Genomic DNA, 22799 nt, shown 5'->3' with positions numbered 1-22799 from the left:
GAGAGCAGGCAGGCGCCGCGCGGTGGGAGTGGGGGCGGGGACGTGGCGGTCACACAACCAAAGGAAAGGGTCCAAAGGCATGAGACCGGACGCTCCAAAAGGGTGGCTTTTGTTGTGCGTAAACTGCACCTCTGCCGGCTGACGCCAGGCACCAAGTCACAGCAGAGTTTCCCAGGGGCTGAGGCCTCCAAGTGTGGAACCACACGCACTGGCTGCACCCCCCCCCCCATGTGTGGCCTTGAACGAGCCAGCCAGCCTTGTGCAGCAGACACGGCACCTGCACAGTAAGTGCAGGGGCGTGACGGGGAGTCAGAGGATGGCTGGCACAGTGGAGACCAGGGTCCGGCACCGCGCCTCACGCCACCTGGTGACAAAACCCAGCCGCAGTGGGCAGAGCAGGAAGAATACTTCACGGCCCCAGGTTTACATGTCCGCAAAGGATTATTTAAGAAAACGAAATTATTTGAAACAGAGCAAGCAAGCGAGCTAATCTTCCATCTGACGGTTCACTCCCCCGGTGACTGCAACAGCCAGGCTGAAACCAGGAGCTTCTTCCAGGTCTCCAAGCACTTGGGCCATCTGCCTCTGCTTCTCCCAGGCCATCAGCAGGGAGGCGGATCGGAAGTGGGGCAGCCAGGACGCGGGCCGGCGGCGTCACAGGCAGCAGCTTCACCTGCTACACCTCGACGCCGGCCCCCACAGGTGGTTTAATGAACAGGGCACGGCAAACGCGCTGAAAGTTTTCCGTACGGCACCAACCTTGTTTTTTTCTCGGATTGGGAGTTAAGTCCAACACGCCTTTTCACCTCGGAACACCTGTGTGTGCTCCACCAACAGGCACAGTGGGCGGACCGACATCCGCGCCGTCCAACCCGAGAGGCCACCCAGCGAGCCAGCTGGGTGGCGCTGCCCTGGTCTAGACAGAGAAACAGGGAGGGAGGGAGCCAGTGGGAGCACCATCTGTTGGCTTATTCCGAAGGTCCACCAGAGCTGTGACCAAGGGGGGCAGAAGCTGGCTGCCAGGGCTCTAACCCATCTCCCTCCTTGGGGACGGGAAGCCAAGCCTGGGAGCCACCGTGCAGCTTCCTGGGGTCTGCGTTGGCAAGAATTGCATCCAGGCGCTCCGGCAGGGGCCCCGGCTTCACCTGTACGCTGAGAGCTGTGCCAGATGCAAGCTGTCTTCAGAGAAACCATGTAATACTCCAATTACTTCACACAGCCAAATAAGACGAGCGCTAACTCGATTCCACAATGAGCCTGGAGGTTCAGGGAGCCCAGGTCTTTTTCAGGCGCCCAGCTCTGAAAGGGGATCCGTCCACACCGCTGCCCACGCCACTGAGGGCCAAGCAGGTAGGGACAGCCACAGCCAGCAGGTCTCAGGGATGCAAAACCCCCGCTCCGGAAAGTGCCAGAGCCAGGCGGCCAGGCCTGCGCCATCGGGGTGGGATGAGGCCGAGAGCCAGCCTGGCTCCCTGGGTCCCCTACACTCAGGGCGGCGACGGCGGCCGCCAGGGGGCGACAGTCACCTGCTCTGGCCCGCACCCAAAACCCGTCCGGCGCTGCAGAGGACTCCCGGAGCGGCTTCCAGCCACGGCGGCAGAGAGGCAGGCCTGGTGGGGCCGCAGGGCACGGGTGTGTGCAGGTCCTGGCTTCTCTCCCTTCGGCGGAGCCCTGGGAGTCACAGTGGCGACTGGGGTGCCCTGGAACAGCCATGTCCCCTGCTCGTCCCGGCTGTCGGATTAGAGGAAGACACGCAGCCAAAGGGGTTCCCCAAGCAGGGCCCGCGACGCCCCCGTGCTCCTCGGCGCAGGTGCAGTCGGCAATGCGGGCTCCGGGCTGTAAAAACACTGTTCCCGCGTAGGAACCGGCACGGAACCTGGGGACGCCAGTGTCGCTCATGTCCCGGGGGCGGGGAGGGAATGGGACAGGTGAGATGCAGAGGATGCAGAAGATCCAGGGGCCCAGGAACCCAGGGGCCAGGGCACTGTCATCCTTTCCCACGAGGGAGACCAGGGACCGAGCCCCGGAAGGGAGGGGCTCGTGGCGCATTTGTGGCACCTGCGGAAGGGACACCCAGGAACTGTCGAGCCACTCTCCGCCCACGAGGCCCGCAGATGAGCCCCAGGCGCAGGCTCCTGCCTTCTCAAACCCAGATGTGAGGCCAGCCCCACTCCCACTCGCGCCCATGCCACGACCCGGACTCCCGGACAGGAATCCCAGAAGGGGCGCAGGATCGCTGTGTGGGCCCCGCTCTGAGCCCACTTTCCTCGCGCACATGAAGGGACACACACAGGCACCACCGGTTTACGCTTTATTTGCAGCCCCAGCCGGGCCCGCCGCTCCCGCGTCCGCTCAGAACACGCACACCGAGTCCAGCTGCACGTCCCCGGCCACCTCGAGCAGGCGCACGCGCGCCGGCGGCATGCGGTGGCGAAAGTGGTGGTACTGCGCGTCCCCGACCACGGCCTGCGGGACAGGGGCAGGGCTGGCACCCGCGCACCGACTGCGCGCGACCAGCAGGGGGCGGCCCGGGCCCTCCACGGGGACCCCACCCTCGGCCCGGCTCTCGCCCACCTCGGCCCGGCCCTACCGCCGCCAACGCCCGAGGGAGCCGCGCGGGAGAACCCAGGGGCTGGGCGCCTCCCCCAGCGCCGCGCCGGGCCAGGCCCGGGTCGCACCTTGTAGCCGTCGCCGGTGACGATGAGCAGCACCTCGAAGGGCTGCCCGCGCCGGAAGGGCAGCCCCGGGCCGCGCTCCTCCTTGCCCCAGGCGCCCTGCTCCAGGCTGTTGAAGACCACCTCGGACAAGTCCAGCCGCGGGTTGAAGTGCAGGGCGGCGTCGGCGCCCTGCTCCTCGCTGCACAGCAGGTTCACATGGAACCTGTGGGGCCAGGGCGGGTGAGCGGGTCCGTGACCCCCGGCCAAAATCCCGATCCTCCGGGGGGGGGGGGCTGCCACTTCCAGGGCACCCCCCCCCAGTGCCCGCAAACCGGACGGTGTCCCATGCCCTGCAAGAGGGCCCTGGCTGCCAGCCACCCAGACCAGGGCCTTGTGTTCCTGGCTGGGACCCCGCCTTTGCCAGGAGCCTGGGAGCTGTCCAGGTTTGGTAGGGTGGGGTGGGGGCGTCCCATGGGCCAGACTCTAGGAGGCCTGAAGCCCCCACTCCTGGAAGCCAGGACTGCTGGGCAAGGCTGGGCAAAGCCTCCACAGTGGGGGGCGCCTGCGGGACTCAGGGAATCCTGGAGTTGTAGACATGCAGGGCTCGGTGAGTGAGGACACCCCAGGCTGCCCTGGGCCCCAGAGTCTTAGGGAGTGGGGGTCCAGCCGTAGGTGGGGGAGGAAGCCCACAGGTGGGTGTCAGTAGGCAGGGAGGGGCCTGCATACGCCAACCCTGGGGGTAGAGATGGTCGCAGGGACCCCATCTCCGGACGGCAGGAGCTGGGGTTCAGCTGGGAGGCCGGGGCTCACCTGCCAGCCTTGTCAGGGACGACACCCCGGATTCTCAGCACATTGCCGGCCTGGATGCCCTCGGGCAGGGAGGTCTTGTGCGGGAGGCTCTGCAGGGGTAGAGGGGAGTCACCAGGGGACAGAGGGCAGTGCAGCCCCCAGGAACCAGCGAGGGGCAGGAGACCAGGGAAGAGACCAGGGCCAGAACAGAGGGAGGGAGGGAGGGCCAGAGAGACAGGGAAGTGCGGGAGACCCAGGGAAACACGCATGCTCCAGCAGACAGCACCCAGGGAGCAGAGGGCAGGCAGAGGGGACAGCGGGGCGGGCAGGGGCAGCCCGAGGCCACAGCCCCGGCTGGCTCACGGTGCCCTGCAAGGGGAACTCCTCCTTTGAACCCCAGGCCTCAGCCAGCCCCAGCCCCTCCCACGAGCCCCAGCCTGGGTCCAAGCCCCCAGGCCCAGCCAGCTCAGGAGCACTCACGGACATGGTGAGCGGTGGGTGGGACAGCAGCAGTGGCAGCGGGGAGACTGAGGGGGCACCTTAAGCACAGGCAGGGCAGGGCCCGCCCTGGTGACTCAGCCCTCCCTCCCCGCCCACTGCCCACACCTGGCACTGACCCTGGCCCTGGGGCAAGGCGAGCAAGGCTGGCTGGAGCCGCCCTCACGGAGGGCCCTGCACTGCTGCCTGGCGGCTCCAGCACTGGGGCCCTGGGAGCCATCATTCTGAGAATTAACACCGCACAGGAGCCCGGAGCTGCAGGCCCTGCAGAGGGAGGGCTCAGGCTCACTGAGGCCGTGGCAGGCGGGGCCCCAGAGGCCTGGTAGGGGCTGCCACCCCAGGCCCCTCTCCCCTACTCACGCTGAGGGCGTCTCCGGGACCCCGCAGGGGCCTCGTGAGGACGGCTAAGGCAGCCGCACAGAGCGGATTTCCGCCTGTGGCGTCCAGTCTGCCTGCAGCCCCAGCTCATTCCTAGACCTAGCAGGAGCTCAGCCAAGGGGGGAAGCAGCCTTGGCTCCGCCCAGCAGCTGCCCGAGACAGACAGCCACAGTGCACCCCATCCCGGGAGTAGCTGCACCCTCATTCTACAGACGGCTTCCACGAGACGCCGCAGCGGGCACGTGTGAGCGTGCACTACCTCGTGCGTCTCCGCCTGTCTCCCTGTCTCCCTGGTCCCTCCACCCAGCACCACTGCCATCGTCCCCCGCCAGGTGCAGGACAGGGTGAGGGGACGAAGCAGCCCAGCTCCCCCCAGGCCGAGAACATTAACAGAGAGGGGACATCTGCCCCACCCCCATTCTAGGGAGACTTCTGTGGGGGAGGGAGAAGGCTGAAGGTCTTTCTAGATGGTGGGGAGGGCAGGCAGCTGAGTAGAAGCTGCCCCCCAGCAGCCCCTTGAAGTTTCCACCCCACCCCCACAGCCCCCCCTGCCCCACCCAGCAGGTGGCAGAGGCCTGGAGCTGGCTGGGAGGGGCAAGTTGGGGCAGAGACCAGACCAGATTCAGATCCTGATCCTCCTCCTCATCCCAGGCCTCCCAGACTCCCCACCCCCACCCCACCCCACCCCCGCACACACGGGCCAGCTGAGGGGAGCAGAGCACTGAGGGGGAGGCTTGGCGCCTGCTCTGGAGGCTGTGAGCACCCCCATTTTACAGAGCAGAAAACTGAAGCTTCGAGAGGGGCAGCCTCAGCCAAGGCCCCGCGCAGCAAGGTGGAGCCAGGTCGGGACCCCGAGGGGGCGGGGGACAGCGTGCAGAAGAGGGGACGCCCAGGGCTCAGGTGCTGGGTTCCGGGAGCGGCCACTCCTCCTCCCCCTCCTCCTCCCCGTGTTAGGGACCTCTGCCAGTCTCCGGGCCTCATTGGCCGCTGTCCCCTTGCCTCCCGTGGGGCTTCTGTCCTGGTTGCACTGCCCGGACCTTCAGCAGGAGCCGCGCACGGGCCCCGGCTCGTCTCCAGAGGCGGCCATGATTCCCCTGGATGTCTCAGCAGCGGGAGAACCCGGTTCGGGGAACTGTAGGGACGCTGGCTCCCTGGCGCTGCTGGGTCGTCACAACTCATCCGGGCAGATTCCCAGTAAGCAAAGGCGCAGGTAGTGGGTTCCAAGAGCTTTGGGACCCTGTGGGCCGCCCTCCCCACTCAGCTTCCTGGGGGCTGTCAGACACCGGCCCGGCCCCAGGAAGTCACGGGCGGGCGGCTCTGCTGACCTCAGCTCTCCCTTGGAGACAGTGGGAGGAACGGCACCTGCTGCCGCCTGTCGGCTGCGGGATTTACACCCTGGGCTGAGGCGCGTGTCTGTTGGTGATGTTTGGTGCTTTGTGCTCACAATGACGGTACTGCAGAGTCTGAGTTCTTTGGTTTGTACATGAGTGTCTGGTGATGGAAACTGATTTTTCCCCTGAACTTTTGTGCCCACTTGTATCTGAAAGGCAGAGCAGACAGACAGCTCTCACCTTGTTCAACTTCCCAAGTTCTAGCAACAGCCAGGGTTGGGGCCAGGCTCAAAGTCAGGAGCCCGGGACTCCACCCGGGTCTCCCACAGCAGAGGCAAATCCCCGAGCACCTGGCCACACTGCAGTGCCTGAGCACAGCGCCCAGCGCCACAGACCCTGGGAGGCGGCAGGGGACGGCACCGGGGCTTGGGCTCCTGTCATTCACATGGGAGACTTGGATTGAGTTCTGGGATCCTGGCTTTGGCCTGGCCATCGCAGGCATCTGGGAGGTCACTCAGCCTGACTACCCTATAGTGATGGGGCTGGCACTGTGTGGTATCGGGTAAAGCTGCTGCCTGCAGTGCCAACATCTCATATGGGCACCGGTTTGAGTCCCGGCTGCTCCACTTCCAATCCAGCTCTCTGCTACGTCCTGGGAAAGCAGCAGCAGATGGCCTAAGTGCTTGGGCCCCTGCACCCATGTGGGAGACCCAGAAGAAGCTCCTGGTTCTGGCTTTGGCTCTGGCCATTGCAGCCATTTCAGGAGTGAACCAGTGGAGGGAAGACCTCTCTTTCTCTGCTTCTGTCTCCGTAACTCTGCTGTTCAAATAAACAAATCTTTAACAATAGATATGTATTGTGCACTTGAAGCATCTCAAAATGTTTTTTTTTAAGATTTATTTATTTATTTGAAAATCAGAGCTACACAGAGAGATGGGAGGCAGAGAGAGAGGTCTTCCATCTGCTGGTTCACTCCCCAATTGGCCCCAATGGCCGGAGCTGCACCAATTCGAAGCTAGGAGCCAGGAGCTTCTTCTGGGTTTCCCACAAGGACTTGGGCCATCCTCTACTGCTTTCCCAGGCCATAGCAGAGAGCTAGATTGGAAGTGGAGCAGCCAGGACTTGAACCGGCACCCATATGGGATGCTGGCACTTCAAGCCAGGGCATTAACCCATTGTGCCACAGCACCAGCCCCTCAAAACGTTCTAATACTATTTTTAACTTAGTAGAAACTTTTAAACACACAAGCCTCACTCAGTACTCAGTGAACCTTATCTAGGAATCACAAGACTGACCAGTTAGCTATTTCTCCCCCTCCCCCTTTTGTTAAAGATTTATTTGAAATGCAAAATTAGAGAGAAAGATCTTCTGTCCATTGGTGTACTCCCCAAGTGGCCACAACAGCTAGGGCCAGGCCAAGCAGAAGTCAGGATTTTGGAACTACATCCGGGTCTCACATGCAGGTGCAGGGGCCCAAGGACTTGTGCTATCTTCTGCTGCTTTCCCAGGTGGACTAGCAGGTAGCTGGATGGGAAGTGCAGCAGCCAGGACTCAAACCAGTGCTTACATGGGACGCCAGCACTGCAGGCAGCTTAGCCCACTGTGTCACAACGCCAGCCCCAATTAGCTGTTTTAGTGCGTCAACGTTCCTTAGACCGTTTCACAAGCTTGACATGAAAATTGACATCATTCTTTGTAAGCATCCCACTAGGATGTCTGTAATCCAAAAGGTAGATGGTAGAGAGAGGGGAACCCCCAAAGCCTGATGTGAGGGTGTGCAAAACAGTGTTACTGTAGGCCGGCGCCGCGGCTCACTAGGCTAATCCTCCGCCTTGCGGCACCGGCACACCGGGTTCTAGTCCCGGTCAGGGCGCCGGATTCTGTCCCGGTTGCTCCTCTTCCAGTCCAGCTCTCTGCTGTGGCCCGGGAGTGCAGTGGAGGATGGCCCAAGTGCTTGGGCCCTGCACCCCATGGGAGACCAGGAGAAGCACCTGGCTCCTGCCTTCGGATCAGTGCGGTATGCCGGCCGCGGCGGCCATTGGAGGGTGAACCAACGGCAAAAGGAAGACCTTTCTGTCTCTCACTGTCTACTCTGCCTGAAAAAAAAAAAAAAGTGGGACTGTGGCAAACAGTCCAGGAGCTCCTCAAAGGTTAAACGTGGGGGCCGGCGCCGTGATGTAGCCAGTAAAGCCGCTGCCTGTGATGTCAGCATCCCGTATGGGCACCAGTTCAGGTCCTGGCTGTTCCACTTCTGATCCAGGTCCCTGCTTATAGCCTGGAAGAGCAGCAGAAGATGGCCCAACTGCTTGGGCCCTGCACCCACATGGGAGACCTGGAAGAAGCTCCTGGCTCCTGGCTTTGGCCTGGCCCAGCCCTGGCTGTTGCAGTCATCTGGGGGAGTGAAACAGTCGATGGAAGTTTTGTCTCTCTCTCTCTGACCTTCAAATAAATGTATTAAAAAAAAAAAAGGTTAAACATGAACCCATCTTAGGACCCAACACCCCCTCCTGGGAGCACACTGAGGATGAAGGACAGTGCACAAACTCGCAGAAGCTCTAAGCTGGGCTTCCAGACGCCCTGCGGGGAGGGGAGGTGGACGTGAACCCACCCAGGCCCAGAGGCTGGTACACCCCAAGCTCACGGGGACAGAAGCCTCTGTGCCAGGAACCCTTCCAGCCTGCGCCTCTGTCTCTGTTCATCTGGTTCCTTATTTGTACCCCGGAAAATGTGCACTGTCATAAATCAATCAATAGCAGACACAGCTGTAAGTTCAAGTTCACGGAAGCATCGCTCGTAATCAATCACATTACCCATGATGGCCAACAAGGACAGAACTCAAGTGTCAATCAGCCAACAATCAAGGGGTCCTGTTCATACGAGGGGACGTCAGCACCCATCTGAGAAGCACGCAGTAAGATATGCGACGGCACGGATGGACCCCCGACGGCCCCGAGCCTGGTGACGGCAGACGGCAAGGGCCGCCTACGTCTGCTCCCATGAGAAATCAATGATTAGCAGCTAGAGAGGAGGCAACGGGAGTGGCCGCTGATGGGCGTGGGTGTGGCCTTTCTGGCTGGGAAGGGATGATGTCATTTTCCAGAAGGCGAGAGTGGTGACGGTTGCACAACTTTGTGAACGTACTAAAAACCACCACATCGTGGTGTGGGAACCGCATCTCATTAAGTTTACATGTTTGTAAAAAACAAATAAATAATAAGAGATTTATTTAAAAGAGACACATCTCTAGCCACTGGTTCATTCCTTCAATGGCCTCAGTGGCTGGGGCTGGGCCAGGGTGAAGTCAGGAGCTCCAGCAGCAGCTCCCACGTGGGTGGACGGGGCTCCAGCCCACTGCCTGCCCACTGCACGATCAGGGCGCTGGCTTCCCAGCTCCCAGCTCCTACGGCACGCAGGCACAGCAGGCGGCTGTGCCACACCATCAGCCCCGCAGCAAAGCCCAAGCACGACCCTGGAGATGCAGGGGGAAACCTGGCCAGGGTCCGACGGTGCTGTGGCCACAGGGCGACACTCGCAGCAGGACCAGAGCCGGCACTGGCCACCACGCACACGTGCAGGGAGGGCCCAGCTCCCACCTCAGCCCCGGTCACTGGGCCTCCCTGGCCGAGGTCCCAGACACAGAGGGGCAGACAGAGGCCCCCAGCCCCCACTGCAGTTCACCCAAAATAAAATGGTTAGCTTGGGAGGCTGAGAGTAGGGTGCAGTGCAAACAGAAAACCCAGGGGGAGGGGGCACGCAGTGGATGGTGCCAAACGTCACTCCCTCCCCACCAGCACCCGTGGTAACAACTCACACACACACACACACACACACACACACACGGGGGGGGGGGTCCCACAGGGTGCAGTGCACACGGCTTACACGCACAGGGGGTCCCACAGGGTCATGGCTCACACGCACAGGGGGTCCACAGGGCACAGTACACATGGCTCACACGCACAGGGGGTCCACAGGGCACAGTGCACATGGCTCACGCACAGGGGGTCCACAGGGCACAGTGCACATGGCTCACACGCACAGGGGGTCCTACAGGGTGCAGGGCACACGGCTTACACGCACAGGGGGTCCCACAGGGCACATGGCTCACACGCACAGGGGGTCCCACAGGGCACATGGCTTACACGCATAGGGGGTCCCACAGGGCACAGTGCACAAGGCTCACACACACAGTGGTCCATCCACAGGGCACAGTGCACACGGCTCACACACACAGGGGGTCCCATGTGCAGTGCACACGGCTCACACACAGAGGGTCCCACAGGGCACAGTGCACATGGCTCACACGCACAGGGGGTCCACAGTGCACACGGCTCACACACACAGGGGGTCCTACAGGGCACAGGGCACATGGCTCACACGCACAGGGGGTCCACAGGGCACAGTGCACACGGCTCACACGCACAGGGCGTCCCATGTGCAGTGCACACGGCTCACACACATGGCTTGAGGCACTCTGGGGACATTTACCTTCCATTCCTCACGTCACCCGCAGGAGCTGGGACGACTGTCGCCCCTTAACAGAGAGAGAAACCCTGAGATCACACAGCCAGGACACGTAGAGTCGGGATTTGCCCCTGACCATTACGTTTCAAAGGATCACTTCATAGTGCTGCAAACCCTCGGGTCCAAGGGCAGACAGGTCTGCCTCCCGGTCACCCTAGAAACAGAACCCGAGGCTGGATGCAGGGGATCAGGGAAGAGACGCACGGGACCCAGGAGCCTCAGGTGGCTCCGGGTGCTTCTGGGGGGGGACTGGAGACAGGAGGCCAAGGGGTGGAGGGACCCCCAGGCTGCTGGGAAAGGGGACTTCCGATGGCAGCTGCTGCGGGCCCAGCCCCCTTCCTGGGAGGCCGGGCCTGCAGGACAGCGGGCACTGCCCCAGGGAGGAGGAGCTGACCGTATTCAGAGGACATTCAGGCAAGGGACAGAGAGCTCAGGGTGTCCGGGCATGAGAAGGTCAGAGAAGACGGAGCAAATGCACAGCCAGTGAGCAAGCCAGGAGCCATCACTACAGACACGCTAGCGCCACCGACCAAGTGACCACAGCTCCTGCCGGGAGAGGCCGTGTGCGCACAGCTACACCTCGCCGTCCTCGCTGGGAACTCAGAGACAACACTCAGATAGAATGATCCAGAACAATCCGAGCTGTAGAGATGAAGATCCAGGGGGCAGTGTGTGACCTCTGAGGGGCCACGAGGCGGCGAGCTGGGGGGAGACTGCTTTTCAACAAAGGCTTTATAAACCACCCATTTAAAGTTATACACGTGTGTGGCCAGCACTGTCGCACAGGTGCCCACGGCGCTGGCATCCCTGGGTGCTGGTCCGAGGCCCGGCTCCCTGCTAAGGCACCCAGGAAGGCAGACAAAGCCCCTGCCACCGACATGGGCGACCCAGACGCAGCTCCACGCTCCTGGCTTCAGCCTGGCCCGGCCCCAGCCGTTGCAGCTATTTGGGGAGTGAACCAGCTCGTGGAAGACCTCTCTTTGCTCTGCCTTTTAAATAAATCAATCTTCAAACAACAGCGACTCTGCAGGTGTAGGGTCTGCTTCCTGAGCAGGGTCTCCGACCACAGCACCGTCCTGGCCGGGCAAACGAGCAGGGTGGAGGTGACCACGGCCCTCCCTCTGCCGAGTCAGCACGGACACCGCCAGCGAGGGCGGAAGAAGCGGTTGTAAAATGTGTCTGTCGACCCTCCGGCATCCCTGCCACCACCGGATGGGATCTTGAATGCAGGCCGGGCTCAGTCCCTGGTCATAACCAAGAGACGCGATAAAAGGGGTGCTGCCCGGCTTCCCGGGTGACGGGAGGCAAGGTGGCGCCACCTGGTGGCTGAAGGGGCCCTCGCGTGTGCAGCCCTGAGCGGCATAGGGGGAAGCTAGGCCACTGAGGGTGGGTGGGCCTCTGGGGAGCAGGTCCTCGGATTTCAGCCCCGGCCCCTCAGGTCCCCCGACCACAGCACAAGCCACGCCCCCTGGGCCCTGGCCCGCCACTTGGCCTACAGAAGCCGTGAGCCTGGGCACAGACAGCGCGGGAATGAAGCTGCTAGTCCTTGGGATGATTCCCTTCACCAGGAGAGTAACTGACCCTGCTTACAGGACCGGTCTGTTTCGTGTTGCTGCCACAGGACACTGGACTCTGGCTAATGGGTAAAGCAGGGTCCAGGCTGAAGAGGGGGAGGGAGGGGGAGGGAGAGGAAGAGGAAGGGATCTACCAACTGCTAGTTCACTCCCCAGATGGCCACAAGAGCCAGGGCTGGGCCAGGTGGAAGCCAATAGCCTAGAGCTCAACCCAAGTCTCCCTGTGGGTGCCAGGGGCCCAAGCACTTGGGCCATCCTCTGCTGCTTTTCCCAGGCCATTAACAGGGAGCTGGGTGGGACGTGGAGTGACCGTGACACGGGTGGCTGCCCATGTGGGACGCTGGCATCACAGGCAGCCTTACCTGCTATGCTACAATACAGGTCCCCAGTGAGGGCCCTGCCCCCAGCACAGCGGGGAAGAGGAAGCCAAGTGGGCAGTGCAAAGAGACCCAGGCTTTAGACCCCCACCCCTGTGACTGCTAACCAGGCCTTGGAAAGCTGGGACTCCCACCACACAGCACGAACCCACCTTGAAGACCCCATCACCTCTTCCAGGGAGCCCACCAGCTCGACACCGCCACACTGAGGAGGCAAACCAAGCTCCAGCGGAGCTTGCCTGGGAAGTAGAGCCACTCAGAAATGCACATGGCTAGTGCGGACGGGCGGCTCTGGCTCAGGAAGGGGGTGGTAGTGGATATGGGACAGCGCTTGCTCTCCGTCACAGCGCCCTGCAGTGGCCGTGATGTCCACACACAGCCCCTTCCCCTGCCCGGAGCACACGCAGCCTCCTCCCGTGGGGACGGCCTGCTCCCCTCCCACTGTCGCATCTCACCCACAGGCCTCCTCACCGGGCCCCGATGTGCAGCGCCAGGACACCCAACGCACAGAGGGCGGGGAGGAGACTCCTGCAGACAGCGCCCGAGGTGAACGCACAGGGCCTGAGTAGAGGCGGCGGTCTCCGAGTCCCGAGGGGCGGGGTACACAGCACACGCTCTCCCTGGGGTCTGCACAAGTCCTGAGGTGAGGAATCAACAGCCTGTGCTCCATGTCCCCCAATTTCCTGAAAAACCTCCCCTCCACGGAATTTAAAAAAGCAGGTACGGGGCTGGCGCTGTGGTGTAGCGGGTAAAGCCACCACCTGCAGTCCCGACATCCCATATGGGTGCCAGTTCGAGTCCTGGCTGCTCCACTTCCAACCCAGCTCTCTGCTGTGGCCTGGGAAAGCAGTAGAGGATTGCCCAAATCCTTGGGCCCCTGCACCCACGTGGGAGACCTGGAAGAAGCTCCTGGCGCAGCTCTGGTCATTGTGGCCAATTGGGGAGTGAACCATCAGAAGATCTCTCTCTCTCTCTCTCTCTGCCTCTCCTCTCTCTGTGTAACTCTGACTTTCAAATAAATAAATAAATAAATCTTAAAAAAAAAATAAAAGTAATTCCCGCCAGAAGCACAACACAAACCGCAGTCACCAGAGACCCTGAGGCTGCGGGCTCGCTCTCCACTCTCACTCTCGCTCTCACTCTCTGCTCTCACTCTCGCTCTCTGCAGCGCTGAGGGCCTTCTGCCCTGAGCCACGGGGACACAGCAGACAGCAGGTGTGAGCTCCCCACCTGCAGGGCTGTGACAAACAAAACCTCAGCCTGACGCGTTCTGTCCTGGCGACACACGACACACCCCGGGGAGAGGGAGAGTCAGAATGAAAACAGAGGCCCTCGGAGGACGTGGGGACCAGAGCCTCACCTACCGCCGGCGGCAACGGTTCAGCTCGGCTTTTCCCGAGACGCGTGGACGCGACAACGGGATGAGAAGCCCACACCCCCTATCCGAGTGCCCGGGGCCCATCCCGGCTCTGGCTCCCGACTCCTGCCCGTGCAGGCCCTGCGAGGCACGCGGGAACCCAAGTCAGGTCCCTGCCACACCTATGGGAGACCAGGATGGAGGGCCTGGCCCAGCTGATGTAGGCGGGGAGGTAGCCAGCAGAGCAGCCCACACTGCTCAAACCCCACCCCTTCCGAACAGTGGCAACCGCAAGTTCCCCACCTTGCAGCGTAGAACCAACTTGAGCTAGAAATACTGAAGACGGCTGCCGGCTGCATTGCACCCAGTGACCTCTGGGTCATGATGACAAAATTCCCATGGCTGATGCCGCCCCCACCCCCACCCCCGTGCCAGACGCCAGGAACAGAGATTTCCAAAAGAAAGGCAAGTAGACGGGTACTGCGAAAGCCCCACCCAAACCCCCGCCCTGGAACTAAGCTCCGCCCCAGACCCCACCCCCTTCGCCCCAGATCACAGACCCAGAGCTTGTCTGTGCTTACCCCCCTAGTGTGTACTTTTGCTTTAACTAAATCTGGCTTCCCTGCTTGCTTTTTGTCTCTCCCTTGAGTTCTTTCTCCAGTAGACAGGAGCCGAGCCAGGGGCCACCCCACACCCAAGCCCCCCACCCCGCCATGAGGCTCCACCCCCCAACACTGTGGCACGGGGAGGAAGATTCCAGCACGTGCTTTCTTGGGGGACACACCCAAACCACAGCCGTGCGTAAGGAGGCATCTGTGGCCTGGACCTGTGTTAATCTGGGGACGAAAACTCAGGGCCTCTTCGGGTGCTTACTGGCCAGTGGGCCTGTCTGGCTTTATTGGAGAGCCGTCCACTCCAACGTTTCGCCCGTTTTTAATTGAGCTGTCTTTTATGGCTGAGTTATTCAGCATTGTGAGCTAGCTCCAATTTCTTTCATGGTTTCTGTTTAGTAAATTCTAGCAAACCAGACAACAAGATAAAGTCCGCAGACCAGGTTCCTTGGGTTTGTCCCCACCTTCTGACTGAGAGTGATTCTTTCCCAGTTGTGCACCACCAGCCCCTTCAGGTCTTGTCTCTCTTGGAGCCCCCCCGACCCCATGCCGCTCTGGCTGGAGGTCTCTGACTAATAAATCTTGCTTTTAAATTTAAAAAAAAAAAAATTCAAAATCTTCCCATGGCTGAAGCCACTTTCCCACTGTGTAATTAACTCCTCCTTCCCAAGCAATTTGGAAACCACTGTAGACGCTCACTCAGCCCCAACTCAGCCCTGTTTCAGCACAGCTTTCGCACTTTTACAACTTATTTGAGAGGCAGAGTTACAGAATGGGAGGGAGAGAGAGACAAGGAGATCTCCCACCCACTGGTTCCCCCCAGATGGCTCCAACCAGGTAGAAACCAGCAGCCTGGAACTCCATCTGGGTTCAGTGGCCCAAGCATTATAGCTTAACCCACAATAGTAGCCCTATGTCCGCTTTAAAAAACGTATTTGAGGGGCCAGCGCTGTGGCGCAGTGGGTTAATGCCCTGGCCTGAAGCACCGACATCCCATATGGGCGCCGGTTCTAGTCCCGGCTGTTCCTCTTCCGATCCAGCTCTCTGCTATGCTCCAGGCTTCTGGCTTCGGATTGGCGCAGCTCCAGCCGTTGTGGCCATCTGGGGAGTGAACCAGCGGATGGAAGACCTCTCTCTCTGTCTCTGCCCCGCTCTGTAACTCTTTCAAATAAGTAAAATAAAATCTTAAAAGAAAAAAAAAAGTATTTGAGGGGCCAGTGTTGTGATGGGGCTGCTTAAGCCACTGCCTGCGACACTGGTATCCCAGATGGGCACTTGTTCATGTCCCGGCTGCTCCACTTCTGATCCAGCTTCCTGCTAACGGCCTGGGAAAGCAGAAGACGGCTCATGGATTTGGGCTCCTGCCACCCATGTGGGAGATCTGGATGAAGCTGGGCCAGGACGAAGCCAGGAGTTCAATCCAGGTCTCCCATGTGAGTGGCAGCTACCCAAGTTCTTGAGCCACCGCCTTCTGTCCCCTGGATGGCGCGTGCGCAGCAGGAAGCTGGAACGGACGGCAGAGCCAGGATAAACTGAGGCAGTCCCCCATGTCCCACAGGTGCCCCACGCGAAGTCGAAACCACTGCACTGGACACCTGCCCCTGCTCTGCCTGAACTCGGACGCCAACAACTGTCTCCCAGACTCCCAGGCAGTGAGAGTCGCACGGGACTGGGCTCCCCCAAACTGCCCCTGCACCTCTGCAAACTTTGAAGGAGGCAGCAAGGGGCAGCCGTGGGCAGGGAGAGGAACCTGAATGGCCAGTTCAGGCTGGAGGCGTCTGCTGTCCTCCAGGGCAGCGTGGGAAGCCCTGGCAGCCGGGTTCTCTGTGGCTCCGTGCGGTAGCCCTGTTGAAACTCTGCACTCCCAATCCCCTCAGTGAGCTCAGGCTGCAGCCAGAGTGCAGGGCTGTCGGTGAGAGGGGGTGCGGTCACTCACCAGGCTGCGTTCCAGGGAAGCTTACCCGCACCTCCAGGCTCAGGCAGGGCCAGACCGCCACAGGCGGGGCAAGCTGCAAGAGACCAGACCAAGTCCTACTCCTGACCACGAGATGGGATGCAGAGACACCTGGTACCAGCAGGGCTGCCCCCCCCCCCCCGCACTTCTCTGCATCCGGGTCACTCCCCTACCCCTGCTACAGAAGGCCCAGCAAACTGCTTAGGGAGGCAGTATCATTATTATTATTATTATTATTATTATTATTATCTTATTCATTTGAGAGGTAGAGTGGTAGAGTTATAGATAGTGAGAGGGAGAGATGGGGAGAAAGGTCTTCCTTCCGTTGGTTCACTCCCCAAATGGCTGCCATGGCCAGAGCTGCGCCAGGGGCTTCTTCCGGGTCTCCCACGTGGGTGCAGGGGCCCAAGCACCTGGGCCATCTTCCACTGCTTCCCCAGGCCCTAGCAGAGAGCTGGAATGGAAGAGCAGCAGCCGGGACTAGAACCAGCGCCCGTATGGGATGCCGGCGCTGCCAGCTGAGGATTAACCTAGTGCGCCACGGCGCCGGCCCCAGGGAGGCGGTTTCCTCGGGCGACTGCCCTGGCTGTGTCCCTCTGAGCAACCGCTGCTTGAGGCGGATTATGTGGCGCTACCCCAGGCAAATGGGCCCCTCGTGTCTGCAAGTGAAACAGGTGAGGCCGTGTGGGCCCACACCTGGCCTAGCACTGACACCATTCAAACTGGGCCCAGGCGGCTGGATGGCAGGCTGGCCGATTCAGCGGAGAGCAGCGCTGAGGCAAGGGATCAGCTTTCTTCAGGAAGCCCGAGAGCTTCAGGGGGACAGCAGGCGTCTTCATCCCATCAGGGCTCCACCAGTTTAGCAGGAGTGCTTTCCAGGGAGACGGGGGGCGGGAGGGAAGACAGTGGTTCAGCTGATTGGCAGGCAGACAGGCAGGCGGGTTTCGGCCCTGCTCATCCATCCTGATGCCAATCAGGTGTGTTTTTTTTTTTTTTCTTTTCTTTTCAGGCTGTTTGTAGCAGGTAGCTAAGATTTCTGTCCTTTTCCGAGGTCACTGTTCTAGCCGGTCCCCTGCAGTGAGCCCCTGACATTAACATGAGCGTGCGTTGAGCAAGCCTTCTCCTCAGCCACAAGACGAGCAGTGAGCTTTTGTCCCTTAAATTGGAGAGGGCAAGGGAGACTACTCAAGGAGACCGGGAACCGGAAGTGGCGCCATCAGCAGGTGCGTCTCCTCCAGCGCTTACTGCTGGTCCGTCCCAAGGGTGTGGGCGGTTCCCCTAAGTGCCTGGCAGTGCTGAGCTGCTGACTCCGAGACCCCAGAGGAGAGGGGCCACTTGGGCCCCTGCCCGTCCACCACCTCCTGGCGTCGAGGCGTGATCTGGGGTCGCCACACTAGGAAGCGTCTCGGAGTCGCGAAAGCCAGGGCGGGAAGTGAGCTATCAGAGAAGAATCACACTGGGAAGGACAGCCTTTTCCCGGATGCCAGATCAAAGTGGCAGCTCTGCTCTGGGAGACGAGGGTTGCGAAACGAGTGAGCGAAAACAATCTGCAGGCCGGGTTTCTGGGTTACGTGCCCGGCCCTGCCGCTTCACAGGTGTGGTGCCACCATGTTTGGGAGCAGAGACACGACGACGATGCAGAACTTCAAGATTAAGAACTGATAAAAATGCTGCTGTCTCAGGTTGTCTCTAGCACGCCTTGCAATTTTATTCTTCCTTGTAGTGGGCTCATTCTCCCTAGAGAGAACTAGTACCCCCTCCCTCCCTCCCCAATTCCCCTGACCCTGGGGCCAGCCTTCCATCCACTCCTTCCCACAGCGGGGCCAGCAGTCCCAGCATGGACAAGCCAAGAGCCTGGGGGAGGGTGCCCCCGCCGCCCCGTCGGGCTCCAAGCAGGAAGGAGGTTGACAAATGCCCCAAGCAGCTCCCTCCCCGTCACGTGGGCACAGCTTACACGGCTGAAGGCCAACCCTGAGGGATTCCCGTCACTCCTCAGGGGCTGATCGCAACCCCATCTGAGAAGACTTTCCACTCCTTGTGCCGAGGCAGCCGTGCCGGCCAAGGCCGAGGAAGGAGACGACCACAGCTGCCAACCAGTTTGATAGGCAGGTGTGGAGGTGGCGGAGGACTCGGTCCCAACCTTGGGACCCCCTTCTACCAAAGGGCCTTATTGATCACAACAGGAAGTTTTTGCTAGAAGTACGCCGATCGGAGTAAGCTAAGAGCCATACGGCAGAACCTGGTGCAACTCCCTCTGCCCTCCAAGAGCGGCTAAGGGCGCCCGGGCAGTCAGCTTCCCGGGACGGCGACGCCAAGGAGGTCAGGCAGCTCCCGAGCTTCTCTGGCTCACCTGCAGCAGAAGCGGACAAGAGCCCGACGTTCGCCCCGACGAGGCGCCCAGGCAGCTTCCGCTCAGACACGGCGCACACCGACTCGCACAGGCGCGGACCGGGGCTTCCTTAGGTCCGGGCGGTGTGGCCACGCCCCCCCAGGCCCGCGCTCGTGCCCCTCGCGCTCGGCCCCTCAGTTTGCACGGGCTCAGCGTTCTGCGCAGGCGCGCTTGCTCCTTTTTGCGCACGACGCGCTCAAAATGGCGACGTTGCCCACGACGGCTTGCCCAGTGGAGTCACGTGTTGGTTGGCCTGGAGCGTTCTGGGCGTGTGCGGGTTTGGGAACGTCTCTAGGGGCTCCGTCGGGGGTCTTTTACAGCTAAGAACCAGCTTCTTGCTCAGGCTCAGGCTGAGTTGGGTGGCGCAGCTGACCCAGCTTCCTGCCAGTGCGCACCCTGGGCGGCAGCGGTGATGGCTCAGGATTCGGGTTCATGCCTTTCACCTGGAGACCTGGATTGCGGCCAACTCCTGGCCCCAGCCCCAGCCTAACCTTGGCAGTGCAGGCATCTGAGGGAGCAAATCGGTGGATAAAGACATGCTTCTGTCTCTCTACTAAGTAAATAATTTGTAAAAGGTGTGTTTGGGACTGCCATTCTACTCCCACGTACATCCCCAAAATAAATGGAAATACGTGCTCACACACAAGTCCCGCCCGTGGGTATCCACAGCAGCTTTACTGATAATTGCGACAGGTGGAGACGACTCCAGTGTCCACTTCAGAGGAGGGAAAACTTTGCCTCGCTGCCCTGGGGGCCTGGCCCCATCTGGGAAGTTAAGGGCCGTATGGTGGCTTACCGGGAAGTCACACAAACGTAATGTGTTTCCCATGATGCAGGAGGTCTCACAGGGAAACAAGACCCAGCGAAGTGACGAAACCTAAATGCTATTGTGTGCAGTTGAACAGATGGGCATTTGGGAAGCGTAGCTCAATGGCGGGGGCAGGCGCCAGGAAGGTATGGCTCACCAAGGTGTGTTCGCTCAGACCCTGGGTGATGGCTCTTCTCTGGAGACTAGCTCTTTGCTCTTGGTTCAGGCATGTTTCCCAAGGGAGTTTGTTTTTTTAAGATTTATTGTATTTATTTGGAAGGCAGAGTGACAGAAAGGAGAGACACACACGCAGAAGAGAGAGAGAGAGAGAGTGCACACATTTCCACCTGCTAGCTTGCTCTCTAATTGGTGCAATGGCTGGGACTGGGCCAGGCCAAAGCCAGGAGTCTCCCATGTGGATGGCAGAGGACAAAGTACTTGGAATATCTTCTACTGCCTTCCCAGGTACGTTAGCAGGAACTGGATCTGAAGTGGAGCAGCCGGGACTCAAACTGGCACTCACATATGGGAAGCAAACATCTCAAGTGGCAGCTTAACTCACTGAGCTACAATGCCAGCCCCTTACATGGGCATGCTTTTTTAAAAGAGAGTATTTATTTATTTATTTGAAAGTCAGAGCTACACAGAGAGAGAAGGAGAGGCAGAGAGAGAGAGAGGTCTTCCACCCGCTGGTTCAATTCCCAGTCGGCCACAATGGGCAGACTGAGCCAATCTGAAGAAAGGAGCCAAGGACCTGGGCCATCTTCCACTGCTTATCCCAGGCCATAGCAGAGAGCTGGGTCGAAGTGGAGCATCTGGGACTCAAACCAGCGCCCATATGGGATGCCGGCACTGTAGGCGGTGGCTTTACCTGCTCCGCCACAGCGCCGGCCACGCGGGCACTCATATCTCAGTGATGTAACACTGCTAACCAAACGCCCAGCCCTGTTCACACCTTTCCGAATGCTAAGGTTTGTGCTTGTCTGTTTCACCACATTGAAGGAAGGGGTCAAGGTTGGCCTCTGGCCCAGCAGTTGATGCCATGTCCTTTATTAGAGAGCCTGGCTGGGCTCTGGATTCCAGTTTCCTATGAATGCAGACCCTGAGAGGCGGCACACAATGGCTCAAGTCTTGGGCCCTGACACCAGGTGGAGGGAGCAGATTGAGTCCCCGGCTCCTGGCTTCGGCCTGGCCCAGCCCCAGCCCCTGTGCGCACCTGGGGAGTGGACCAGCAGATGGAAGACCTCTCTCTCTCTCTCCCCCTCTATTTGTGTAACTCTGACTTTCAAATAAATAAATAAATCTCTTTTTAAAAAAGCTTTTTTAAAATTTGAGAGGCAGAATTATAGAGAGAGGGAGAGACAGAGAGAGGTCTTCCATCAGCCGGTTCACTCCCCAAATGGCCGCAATGGCCTGAGCTGAGCTGAGCTGAGCTGAAGCCAGTGCAGGGGCCCAAGCACTTGGGCCATCTTCTACTGCTTTCCCAGTCCATAGCAGAGAGCTGGATCGGAAGAGGAGCAGCCGGGACTCGAACCAGTGCACATATGGGATGCCGGCACTGCTTTACCCGCTTTGCCACAGCACCGGCCCCTGAAATAAATCTTTTTTAAGAAATAAAATCATAAGACTTCAAATGGACATAGAGGTTTAAGAAACAAACCAAGGCCGGCGCCGTGGCTAATTAGGCTAATCCTCCGCCTTGCGGCCCCGGCACACCGGGTTCTAGTCCCGGTCAGGGCGCCGGATTCTGTCCTGGTTGCCCCTCTTCCAGGCCAGCCCTCTGCTGTGGCCAGGGAGTGTAGTGGAGGATGGCCCAAGTGCTTGGGCCCTGCACCCACATGGGAGACCAGGAGAAGCACCTGGCTCCTGCCTTCGGATCAGCGTGATGCGCCAGCCGCGGCGGCCATTGGAGGGTGAACCAACGGCAAAAGGAAGACCTTTCTCTCTGTCTCTCTCACTGTCCACTCTGCCTGTCAAAAAAAAGAAAGAAAGAAAAAGAAAGAAAGAAAGAAAGAAAAAGAAAGAAAGAAAAAGAAAGAAAGAAAGAAAGAAAAAGAAAGAAAGAAAGAAAGAAAGAAAGAAAGAAAGAAAGAAAGAAAGAAAGAAAGAAAAGAAAAAGAAAAGAAAGAAACAAACCAGAGGGGCCAACGCCATGGCTCACTTGGTTAATCTTCCGCCTGTGGCGCCAGCATCCCATATGGACGCCGGTTCTAGTCCTGGTTGCCCCTCTTCCAGGCCAGCTCTCTGCTGTGGCCCGGGAGTGCAGTGGAGGATGGCCCAAGTACTTGGGCCCTGCACTCCATGGGAGACCAGGAGAAGTACCTGGCTTCTGGCTTCGGATTGGCACAGCTCTGGCCATAGCAGCCATTTGGGGAGTGAACCAACAGAAGGAAGACCTTTCTCTCTCTCACTGTCTATAACTCTACCTGTCAAATAAATTAAAAGAAAGAAAGAAAGAAAGATAGAAAGAAAGAAAGATAGAAAGAAAGAAAGAAAGAAAGAAAGAAAGAAAGAAAGAAAGAAAGAAAGAAAGAAAGAAAGAAAGAAAGAAAGAAAGAAAGAAAGAAAGAAAGAAAGAAAGGGAGAAAGAAAGAAAGAAACCAGAGTTTTGCCGTGTCCTGCCCTGGGGCAGGTCCCGGAAAGTTGAGTGGCGGAGGTGGTCAGGTAACCCTATGAAGACATCTTCCCTTCCCTTCCCTTCCCAAATGTTAGCGGACAACAGCCACGGACACTGGACTTGCTGCGACAAGTAACCCTGTTTGCATGGGAATTCCAGGAGCTACTGAAGGGCCTGGAACAGCAGACCTCACACCCAGCCAAGGAGAAAAGCATGCAGCCATCAACTACAAACAGCTGAGCTCCACTAGCAAGACACCTCCACCAGGCTGACTCCCTGGGTTTCCCCAACATACCATCATCAGAACGTCCCCTTCATTATCATTGACTGGGTTCATTATTTTTTCAGTCTCTACCCACAGTTAGCCCTGCCCTTTAGAAATCCTTCTTGTGGGCTTGTAGGGCAGAAAGAGCACACTGGGGACCCAGAGACCACCCTTCCCTCACGACTGCCGGCCTCTTGAAACGAACCCTTTCCTCTTACCGGGCTGTCCAGGGGCGAGCAGCAGGGGCCCAGCTAACAGTCGCCGGGGTTCCACGTGTGTCAGAACTGGTTAAACCACTCCGCCTTTGATTGAAGGGAAGTGCCGCTGAGAACCGCCCCCCCTCCCCGCACTAGCGGGAGGCCATGGCGCTGGCCCCTCTGGTTTGTTTCTTAAACCCCCAGGCCTGGTCCACTCACGCACCATGCAGGAAGCCAATCACAGCGAGTTGGGAAGCAAGGAAGCCCTCGCTGCCACGCGCAGAGCCAGGGGCCGCGTCCGAGCTCCTGGTTGGTCAGTGGAGCCCCTGATCCTCCTGTGATTGGTCAGCGATGCCCTGCTCCCTCGGGAACTTAGGCTGGCCAGGTGGGCTGCAGCTGGTCCGGGCTTACGTGAGTGAGTGGGAGTCACGTTCACGTTCTGCCCACACCGGAGTCCCCTGGTAAACCAGCTCAC

The 22799-nt window shown here is 59.7% G+C and overlaps 1 protein-coding gene across 3 annotated transcripts; it reads right to left on the bottom strand.

Annotated features, from left to right (window-relative positions):
• Positions 1 to 2298: 2298 nt before the first annotated feature.
• Positions 2299 to 22565, bottom strand: LOC100351570 (galectin-7). 3 transcript variants are annotated; one of them, XM_089319217.1, is made up of 5 exons: positions 22548 to 22565; positions 16056 to 16103; positions 3468 to 3556; positions 2679 to 2880; positions 2299 to 2466 (listed from the first exon to the last, which is right to left on the bottom strand). In XM_089319217.1, the coding sequence occupies exons 1-5, from the start codon at positions 22548 to 22550 to the stop codon at positions 2353 to 2355; spliced, it is 456 nt and encodes a 151-aa protein (XP_089175343.1). In that variant the 5' UTR covers positions 22551 to 22565; the 3' UTR covers positions 2299 to 2352. The 3 variants fall into 3 exon arrangements, with proteins under 3 accessions (XP_089175343.1, XP_089175344.1, XP_008255479.3); XM_089319218.1 differs by lacking the exon at positions 16056 to 16103; XM_008257257.5 differs by lacking the exons at positions 16056 to 16103; positions 22548 to 22565 and adding an exon at positions 3927 to 3981.
• Positions 22566 to 22799: the final 234 nt, after the last annotated feature.

Source organism: Oryctolagus cuniculus, chromosome 18 (genome assembly GCF_051225735.1).
Source record: "Oryctolagus cuniculus isolate XC-2025 breed Fujian yellow rabbit chromosome 18, ASM5122573v1, whole genome shotgun sequence".
Lineage (NCBI taxonomy): Eukaryota > Metazoa > Chordata > Mammalia > Lagomorpha > Leporidae > Oryctolagus > Oryctolagus cuniculus.
Note: the sequence above shows the minus strand (reverse complement) of the source record. Positions and strands in the feature narration are given on the sequence as shown.

Excerpts from the sequence above, each read along its gene's own strand:
- LOC100351570 (XM_089319217.1), bottom strand. Across the intron at positions 3,557-16,055 it reads GCCTGAGCCTGGAGGTGCGG|AGCCTCCCGCACAAGACCTC; the intron begins GTAAGCTTCCCT and ends CTACCCCTGCAG. Across the intron at positions 2,467-2,678 it reads TCACCGGCGACGGCTACAAG|GCCGTGGTCGGGGACGCGCA; the intron begins GTGCGACCCGGG and ends CCTGTCCCGCAG.